Genomic DNA, 10,406 nt, shown 5'->3' with positions numbered 1-10,406 from the left:
AGGGGTAAGGGAGAGGGCCAGGGGTAAGGGAGAGGGCCAGGAGTAAGGGAAAGGGCCAGGGGTAAGGGAGAGGGCCAGGGGTAAGGGAGAGGGCCAGGGGTAAGGGAGAGGGCCAGGGGTAAGGGAGAGGTCCAGGGGTAAGGGAGAGGGCCAGGGGTAAGGGAGAGGGCCAGAGGTAAGGGAGAGGGCCAGGGGTAAGGGAGAGGGCCAGGGGTAAGGGAGAGGGCCAGAGGTAAGGGGGAGGGCTAGGGTTATGGGAGAGGGCCAGGGGTAAGGGAGAGGGCCAGGGGTAAGGGAAAGGGCCAGGGGTAAGGGAGAGGGCCAGGGGTAAGGGAGAGGGCCAGGGGTAAGGGAGAGGGCCAGGAGTAAGGGAGAGGGCCAGGGTTATGGGAGAGGGCCAGGAGTAAGGGAGAGGGCCAGGGGTAAGGGAAAGGGGTAAGGGCCAGGGGTAAGGGAGAGGGCTAGGGGTAAGGGAAAGGGCCAGGAGTAAGGGAGAGGGCCAGGGTTATGGGAGAGGGCCAGGAGTAAGGGAGAGGGCCAGGAGTAAGGGAGAGGGCCAGGAGTAAGGGAGAGGGCCAAGGGTAAGGGAAAGGGCCAAGGGTAAGGGAGAGGGCCAGGAGTAAGGGAGAGGGCCAGGAGTAAGGGAGAGGGCCAAGGGTAAGGTAAAGGGCCAGGAGTAAGGGAGAGGGCCAGGGGTAAGGGAGAGGGCCAGGGTTATGGGAGAGGGCCAGGAGTAAGGGAGAGGGCCAGGGTTATGGGAGAGGGCCAGGAGTAAGGGAGAGGGCCAGGGGTAAGGGAGAGGGCCAGGAGTAAGGGAGAGGGCCAGGGGTAAGGGAGAGGTTAACCTCTTAAGAATCCGCCCCTTTTTTTCAATTTTCGCCTAAAATGACATACACAAATCTAACTGCCTGTAACTCAGGCCCTGAAGCAAGGATAGGCATATTATTGGTACTATTTCAAAGGAAACACTTTGAAGTTTGTGTAAATGTGAAAGGAATGTAGGAGAATATAACAGAATAGATCTGGTAAAAGATAATACAAAGAAACAACCAACCGTTCTTTTGTATTTTTTTGTACCATCATCTTTGAAATGCAAGAGAAAGGCCATAATGTATTATTCCAGTCCAGCTGCAATTTTGATTTTGTATGTGCAAAGTTTTAGACTGATCCAATGAACTATTGTGTTTCAGTAAAAAGATTTGTACCACGACTGCCCAAATGTGCCTAATTGGTTTATTAATAACTTTTCAAGTTCAAAACTGTGCACTCTCCTCAAACAATAGCATGGTATTATTTTACTGTAATAGCTACTGTAAATTGGACAGTGCAGTTAGATTAACAAGAATTTAAGCTTTCTGCCAATATCAGATATGTCTATGTCCTGGGAAATGTTCCTGTTACTTACACTTTTAACATAGGCCCTGTTGTTACCTCATATTCCAGCGATAATGCCTTGCATTACGCCTGGGAAGAAAACACTCAACTTGCCATTGGCTCAACTTACACCAAGGCAAACATTTTGGCAATATTAGCCCACACAGCTACAAGGATGCACTTTCATGCTAGGTTTAGGACCTAATTTTAAGCTTATATAGACCCCAACTGATGTATAGAACAATCTTAAAATGATCTACTTTGGTTTAGATACAAATATCATGAAACCTACAACGCAAACCTATAACTCAATTTTCCACCCCAAAACACCAGAAAATTGCCAAAAAGAGTGGAAAGAGCTCACCTGCTTTTACACTATGATTTGACTATTATATGTTCTATGTTTCTTTTGAAAAAATAATTTTAAAATAGTTTCTCTATATTAAAACGAGAATTTAGTTCACTTAACAGGGTTGACCTTAAAATGAAAGAGAGACACAATGTATCACTAAGCACATGGAATAAATAATCATCTCCAGAAATGACTTCAAAGCAACAAAATAACTTTACAATGAGAAATTGAGAAATGTTGTCATTTAAGTGGGTAAGAATCTTCTTTGAAGTCAGAAAATCATGACAAAATGCAGATTTTTTTTGCACTTTAGTAAGTCTTTATTCATAAAAAATTTGATTTATTGAATTTTCCATGCGGTCTTCATTCTTTTATATGCACTTCATTTAATATAACATGCTTTTAAAATTAAATATTTGTGCACAATTTCTACTTAAAACATCAAAGGGAGGCAAAACGTACTCTATTCGTGGAACGACCCAACTATTGTTGATATAATGAGACTTACTGTGTGTGTGTCCTGGTTACTCTTCAGAAGAAGAATAATGAGGATGAGGTGGAGGGGAGCGTCTCTAAAAAGATGAAGATGGGGGAAGAAGATTCTGAGCTGAAGAAAATCATCTCTGAGCTGAAGAAGGAGAATTCAGTATTAAAACAAGAGGCAATTGAGAAACAACGGATGGACATCAGAACTGCTGACCTCTATAAGACCATCAACAAACTCCGCTCAGACCTTCAGCAGAAAGCAGCTGAGACTGAGAGAGGAAACCTGGAGAATATTACAGCTGGTCAGTGTTAGGGTTGAATATTTTCCCGGTATTTTACAAATGTTTCATCCCGAGAATAAATCACTTTTCTCCCGGGTAACCCGGTATTTCACGCCAAAAACGAAAGTGTGATTCAAAAGCATTATAAAGCATATACTGTAAATAGACCTATGTCTGGATTTGATTAGAGCTTTGATCGAAAACGCTACCTGAGCTTGATGAGCCATATATTAAATACATGTTATGAGCCCTACATTAAAATATATTTAAGGAGCCCAAGCCCAAATGATTGTGCCGTTATCCAATACATGTATATTTATAGGCTAATGCAGGCTATGAACGACAGAAAAACATAAAAGCCCATAGATGTAGCTAGCTATATGCTCTCTTGGATAAATACATGAAACTAACTCCAGTAGGCTAATCTTTTTGAGTGTGAACTGTATTACTGTACTGTGTTGTATTATACTGTATTATATGGACTGGAATTACGCACATTGTTCAAACCATGATAAAGCAGGGAGAGAACACGCGATTCTGGTACAGCACATGCGGCCTACAAAGTTACAGGTACAGGCTAGCGAATTTAATTTTCATTTTGAAATATAGTAGGGCCTATTTGTATAATTAGTAAGCTGACACATATCATCTACCTTTCATAATACACTACATGGTCAAAAGTATGTAGACACCTGCTTGTAGAACATCTCATTCAAAAATCATGGGCCTTAATATGGGGTTGGTTCCCCCTTTGCTGCTATAACAGCCTTCACTCTTCTGGGAAGGCTTTCCACTAGATGTTGGAACATTGCTGCAGAGACTTGCAGCCATTAAGCCAGAAGAGCATTAGTGGGGTCGAACACTGATGTTGGGCGACTAGGCCTGGCTCTCAGTCATCCCAAAGATATTCGATGGGGTTGAGGTTAGAGCTCTGTGCAGGCCAGTCAAGTTTTTCCACACTGATCTCGACAAACCGTTTCTGTATGGACCTATTGGGGCATTGGGGCAGGTAGCGTTCTCCTGGCATCCACCAAACCCAGATTTTTCTGTCGGATTACCAGATGGTGAACCGTGATTCATCACTCCAGAGAACGCGTTTCCACTGCTCCAGATGGCAGCAAGCTTTACACCCCTCCAGCCGAAGATTGGCATTGCGCATGGTGATCTTAGTGCTGTGTGTGGCTGCTCAACCATGGAAACCCATTTCATGAAGCTCCCGACAAACAGTTCTTGTGCCGACATTGCTTCCAGGGGCTGTTTGGAACTTGGTAGTGAGTGTTGCAACTGAGGACAGGCGGTTTCAGCACTTGGCAGTCCTGTTCTGTGAGCTTGTGTGGCCTACCACTTCGCACTGAGCCTTTGCTGTTCCTAGACGTTTCCACATCACAATAACAGCACTTACAGTTGACTGGGGCAGCTCTAGCAGGGCAGAAATTTGATGAACTGACTTGTTAGAAAGGTGGCATCCTATGACAGTGCCACGTTGAAAGTCACTGAGCTCTTTAGTACGGGCCATTCTACTGCCAATGTTCAACTACAGAGATTGCGTGGCTGTGTGCTCGATTTTATACACCTGGCAGCAATGGGTGTGGCTGAAATAGCTGAATCCACTAATTTGAAGGGGTGTCCACATCCTTATGGCCATTTAGTGTATTTCCCCAAATGTTATTGGCCTACCTCTTTCTCTCTCTGTTGTTGGTTCATTAATTAATCGCTTTCAACAGTTACATTTAATACGTTTCGTTGTCCTTATCGGAATCATTCTTGAATAATATAAGAATTAGATGCAGAAGGCTTTCACTTTTCTCCACAAAGATTGAATGGTTATCGATCTGAATAAATAACTGCTATAGCCTACCGCATTTACTCTTATTTCAAACTACCCGTGAGTTCTATTGGCTGCTGTATTTAACATTCAGCAAACAAGAGCTTGCATCCCTCTTCGAATAGTCTATTGGTATAAGACATTTAAAAAAATGTCCAGCAGCCTATTCTAATCTAGCTTTTCCTGCATGGGACTCCAAGAGCTAAGGAGTGTTTTTTTAAGGAGAAAGGCCAGTGGAGAACATGTGTGTGGGTATTGAGCAAGAGACAGAGGCTCTTGCTCAATATGATGGGTTATTATAACCCACCATTAATTAATTAAATATAAGGCTAATTAAATTTAATACCTGAAAGAGGTAGGTTAGGACATCTACAGTGCAATCGGGAAAGTATTCAGATCCCTTGACTTTTTCCACATTTTGTTACATTACAGCCTTATTCTAAAATTGATTAAATAGTTCCCCCCCTCAATCTACACACAATAACCCATAATGGCAAAGCAAAAACAGGTTTAGACATCTTTGCAAATTTCTTAAAAAGAAAAAACGGAAATATCACATTTACATACGTATTCAGATCATTTACTCAGTACTTTGTTGAAGCACCTTTGGCAGCGATTACAGCCACGCGTCTTCTTGGGTATGACGCTACAAGCTTGGCACACCTGTATTTGGGGAGTTTCTCCCATTCTTCTCTGCAGATAATCTCAAACTCTGTCAAGTTGGATGGGGAGCGTCGCTGCACAGCTATTTTCAGATCTCCCCAGAGATGTTCAATCGTGTTCAAGTCCAGGCTCTGGCTGGGCCACTCAAGGACATTTAGAGACTTGTCCCGAAGCCACTCCTGCGTTGTCTTGGCTGTGTGCTTAGGGTCATTGTCCTGTTAGAAGGTGAACCTTCACCCCAGTCTGAGGTCCTGAGTGCTCTGGAGTAGGTTTTAGTCAAGGACCTCTCTGTACTTTGCTCCGTTCATCTTTCCCTCGATCCTGACTAGTCTCCCAGTCCCTGCCGCTGAAAACATCCCCACAGCATGATGCTGCCACCACCATGCTTCACTATAGGGATGGTGCCACGTTTCCTTCAGACGTGATGCTTGGCATTCAGGCCAAAGAGTTCAATCTTGGTTTCATCAGACCAGAGAATCTTGTATCTCATGGTCTGAGAGTCCTTTAGGTGCCTTTTGGCAAACTTCAAGCTGGCTATCATGGGCCTTTTACTGAGAAGTGGCTTCTGCCTGGCCACTCTACCATAAAAGCTTGATTGGTGGAGTGCTGCAGAGATGATTGTCCTTCTGGAAGGTTCTCCCATCTCCACAGAGGAACTCTGGAGCTCTGTCAGAGTGACCATCGGGTTCTTGGTCACCTCCCTGACCAAAAGGCCTTTATCCCCATATTGCTCAGTTTGGCCGGGTGCCCAGCTCTAGGAAGAGTCTTGGCCATCATTCAATTTAAGAATGATGGAGGCCACTGTATTCTTGGGTACCTTCAATGCTGCAGAAATGTTTTGGTACCCTTCCCCAGATCTGTGCCTAGACACAATCCTGTCTCGGAGCTCTACAGCCAATTCCTTTGACTTCATGGCTTGGTTTTTTCTCTGACATGCACTGTCAACTATGGGACCTTATATAGACAGGTGTGTACCTTTCCAAATCATGTCCAATCAATTGAATTTACCACAGGTGGACACCAATCAAATTGTAGAAACATCTAAAGGATGATCAATGGAAACAGGATGCACCTGATCTCAATTTCGATTCTTATAGTAAAGGGTCTGAATACTTATGTAAATTTGTTTGCAAAAATGTCTAAAAACCTGTTTTCGCTTTGTCATTATGGGGTATTGTGTGTAGATTTGTAGATTGATAAGAGAAAAAAGTGATTTAGTCAATTTTAGAATATGGCTGTAATGTAACAACATTTGGAAAAAGTCAAGGGGTCTTAATACTTTCCAAATGTACTGTATAGGGATATATATCAATCTACAACAGGATTATCTATTTTGGATGCAATTTGAATGGAATTGATAGAGAGAGAGAAAGATCCTGAGATAGGTTGTCTGTCCCCACCCTGAGCATTGATGATTCATCATGCAGAGGCCGTAGAAAAGCCAGATTTAGACATTGCATATATTTAACAGTTCCATTTCACGCCATGCTGGTCCTATAAATAATTTATTATAATTTACCGGTTTCTCGCAGTTATTTTTCCCAGGAAAAGAGAGTGGTTTTAGGCAGTAAATCCCAGTAAGTCTCGGTGTCTCCCGCATTCAACTCTAGTCAGTGTGACTATGATCCTATCAGAATGACAGTTATATATTTCTGAAGTAAAGAAGATAGTATTATCAACATGTCTCCTTGTGTGGACTATTGTCTCATATCTTACTGTTCTCTCCCATGTTGTCTCTCAGGCTGGGTGGAGGTGCCAGCTCTGGGTCGGCCCATTCACCCTGGAATGCTGTATGACTGTTGCTCTGAGTCCTTCACTCCAGGTAACTCTACATTTAAGTGATATCTTCACCGATTATGTTCAGAATTCTGTGTTTATAGGGATAGTGGAATGGATGAGAATAATATAAATGTCTTGGAGAATATGGAATTATAATAAATTATAATACTGTACATTACATTTCCCCTCCTTTCAGACTTCTTGTGTGACTCAGACAATAAGATAAAAGGGAAAATATCCCTGCCGTTCCCGTTCACTGAGACCAAGGTAATAGAGACAGATTCTCTGCAGGAGAGGTTCAGAGCTCTGGGACTGGATCAGCCAATCAGAACCAGTTTCCTGTCTGGACTGGTGGAGGTGAGAGGAGCTGCAGAGTATCTAAACCATCCTCTCCTGCACAAAGGGGACTATGTGACTCTGCACTACAAGAGAACCACCCGACTGGATCAGCTGACTTCCTTCCTGTTAGAGAAGGTGAGGCGTCCTGAAGTGATTCAGCAGCAAACAGCCACACACGTGGTCATGGCTGTGACATATGGAACTCAGGCCTTCATCGTTTGTAAGACAAACAGAACATGGACCACGAGCAAAGTTATCAATAAACTGAAGAAAATGATCCAACTTCTCACAGCAGAGGACGGAGCTGCTCAACTAGCTAAATCTTCTGGTCTCACCTGTACCTATTATGGAGATCTTGAGACAAATAGAGGTGATAGAGAGATAACTGATCTCTGTGAGTCCTTCCCTAAGCTGCTGGGGCCCAGTGGAGAGAAGGCTGTTCCTCTGAGAGTTTGGCTCTGCCCTCTGAAGAACCTGCACCCTGCAGCAACCAGTGTGAGGGAGATGAGTGAAGACCTGCAGTCCAGGGTAGAGAGAGAGATGGAACACTACAGATGCATAGGCACAAGGTGTGAGGAGATAGTAAAGCATGAGTGGGTCAGTAAAGTTCAGGACCTGAAGGATAAATTGATACATTTTATAGATCTCATTCAAGAGTACCTAGCTCAACTGCAGAAACTCATGGGTAGAGTTTTGGTGTCTGTGAGGTCAGGAGTGCAGGAGGAGAAAGCTGTTGAAGAGGAGATGAAAGGTCATGATCTGTCCCCGTTCAGAATGGAAGCAACAGGACAGTGGCTGGATGACAAACAGGCTGAGCTGAAGTTCCTTGAATCTCTTGACTCTAAAATCAGATCTAAGATGGTGTCTACAGACCAGCTGCAAAAAGTCATTAGTAATTCAAAGACAGACACTGTGGTGTGTTTCACTCTCACCTCTCTGGGTGAAACAGACCTGTATCTCTCATCCCTGAAGCAGCATCTTGACTCCCTACAGACATACTCACATACCAGGCCTGGCCACCGCTACCAGCACACTCAACCCTGGTTCAAGTCTGAGGAGAACAAGGAGAGAGTAACAACGGCAGCTAGAGCTTTTCTTGATTTCATTGTCACCAAGAAACTCAAGTTCGTTGCAACCTCCATTCCAGATGATTCCACTCCTGGAGCCTCCATCCGTCTCTACCAGGGAGGCAGGTTAGTGGACTCTGACTATAAAGCTGTGTCAAAGCCTGAGACTGTTAAGGTAGTAGACACACAGCAGAGTAGTGTGACCCTTCGCTTATCCCCGTCGAAGACTGGACACACTGACAGGTTCAGAGTGGAGTACAGACCTGTCAGACCTGACCTGTTCTTTCTCCATGAGGAGAAGAACTGGAGAAGCATGATGACCGGAGAAAATGGGGAAGCCTTTGTGATATCAGGCCTGGAGAGAGATACACAGTACCAGATCAGACACAGAGCAGAGGACATGGCAGGAGTGACTAGTGAGTTCAGTGACATCACTGTGACAGAGACTGGGTCAGGGTCTGAGCCTGGGCGTCCGGTAGTCCAGTCAGCAGACAGAAACTCGGTCAGTCTGACCTGGAGAAGACCAGCGGAGGCTGCAGAGGGACGGCCTGTGCTCCACTACAGACTGGAGTACAGAGAGGAGGGACAGGAAGAGTGGGTCATACTGCTAACAGACAGGGATGAGTGTGTGTACTCCCTAACACCCACACACGCCTCTTGCAGAGTCAGAGTGTGTGCCATCTATAGAGACGGAGACATGAGTGAACCCAGCAAGGAAACAGTCATCCCACTGGCAGGTACGGTTATTTGGAGTATTATATTATTCATACTTCAGAAATGCACCTGTTCCAAAATATAGTAAACCATGATGTTGTATCTCAAATCAGATTTTTCCTTTCTAATCTATAGTGACATTTGTGATCGTGGTAATTGTTGTTCCTCTCCACAGCTGATGTGACTCTGGACCCTGATACAGCTCACTGTGAGTTGATCCTGTCTGATAATGGGAGGAGAGTGACAGCAGGAAAAAATAGGAAGGTTCCTAATAATCCACAGAGATTTGATGGGTGGTCCTGTATCCTGGGGAAGGAGGGCTTCCACTCAGGACGACACTTCTGGCACGTGGAGGTGAATATTGAGGTGGAGGCAAGTTGGGCTGTAGGAGTGACCAGGGAGTTTGCTGAAAGGAAAGGATGGTTCTCTTTCTCTCCAAATGAAGGTTACTGGTGTCTAAGTAAACCTTCTTGTAGTTCCACCCTGTGTGTCTTCAAGACCAACCTCCCCTGGCCCTCTAACCTCAAAGTGTTGGATGTGTGTGTGGATATTGAGGAGAGGTGGGTCTCCTTCTACAACGCCGTGTCCAGGAGTCACGTCTACACCATCACTGACATGGTCTTCACTAAGGGAGAGAGGATCTACCCACTGTTTAGAACTTATGGAAGAGATAAAGGCCTTGTGATCCAGGAGCTGAAATAGATTTCCAGGCATCATAAGAACCCTTGAATAGCAAGGTGGGCAGTCATCCAAAGAGCAGACAACATTAGAGGTTCAGGGTGCGACTTAATTATCTCCCCTTTCTCCCATAGTGTGTGCACTTGCTTACGCACCTTCACTGATTTGAAAGAAAATGACTGATATAAGAAATATGGTGGAAACTAACTCCCACTAGCACATGACTACACCGATCCAAAATATCAATGGGGAGTAATGAACGAGTGCACACTTCAGGAGGAAGGAGAGATTATTGGGACACACTCAGCGTGTGTGACGTTCTGATGTGTTTTATGTAATTGTATAACCACACACCAGTGCTGTACCTCCCTCTAGTGGCTGGTGTCTGCAGCACATATCTCTGCCAATGTGTGAATAGAAATGCTCCAGGGGGTCAGCAACCGGCGCCAAAACGGCCCGCAGTGATTTCTTGGCCCCCCAAGTTTTTTAGTTTTTTTTTAAGAATTGGGGAGGTAGATCAGCTTTAATACTGCAGATAGATTCTTGCTTCCATCAATGTAATTGTCTGCATCATTTCCAATACCCCATATATTTCTCTGGTAAATATACATATAAATATATAAATATACATACATATATTTATTTACATATATTTTCTTTATTATTTTCCCCTAACCCTACCACCCCTCCCCTAATTGTAGTAAACTTATAGACAACAGCACTTAGGCTTCTACTTCCAGCTTATACATACTATATACATTTTACTGACACACTATATTTTACATTAGTTATCTTTTGTTTGTTTTTAATCTCATCTTCCAGCAACCATCAACCTTTCATCTATCTCT

The 10,406-nt window shown here is 44.1% G+C and overlaps 1 protein-coding gene across 1 annotated transcript in view; it reads left to right on the top strand.

The window, feature by feature from the left end:
- The window catches only part of LOC115160081 (uncharacterized), a 16,942-nt gene extending 6,760 nt beyond the window's left edge, over nt 1–10,182 (top strand). Inside the window, exons 5-8 of the mRNA XM_029710371.1 lie at nt 2,262–2,514; nt 6,723–6,803; nt 6,957–8,903; nt 9,056–10,182. Coding sequence (XP_029566231.1) covers nt 2,262–2,514; nt 6,723–6,803; nt 6,957–8,903; nt 9,056–9,582 — 2,808 coding nt within the window. The 3' untranslated portion in view covers nt 9,583–10,182. The remainder of the gene's footprint in view (nt 1–2,261; nt 2,515–6,722; nt 6,804–6,956; nt 8,904–9,055) is intronic.
- The last annotated feature ends 224 nt before the right edge of the window (nt 10,183–10,406 follow it).

The sequence above is a fragment of the Salmo trutta genome, chromosome 23, assembly GCF_901001165.1.
Source record: "Salmo trutta chromosome 23, fSalTru1.1, whole genome shotgun sequence".
Taxonomy (NCBI): Eukaryota; Metazoa; Chordata; class Actinopteri; order Salmoniformes; family Salmonidae; genus Salmo; species Salmo trutta.
The sequence above is the reverse complement of the archived record's forward strand: the minus strand, read 5'-3'. Positions and strand labels throughout refer to the sequence as shown.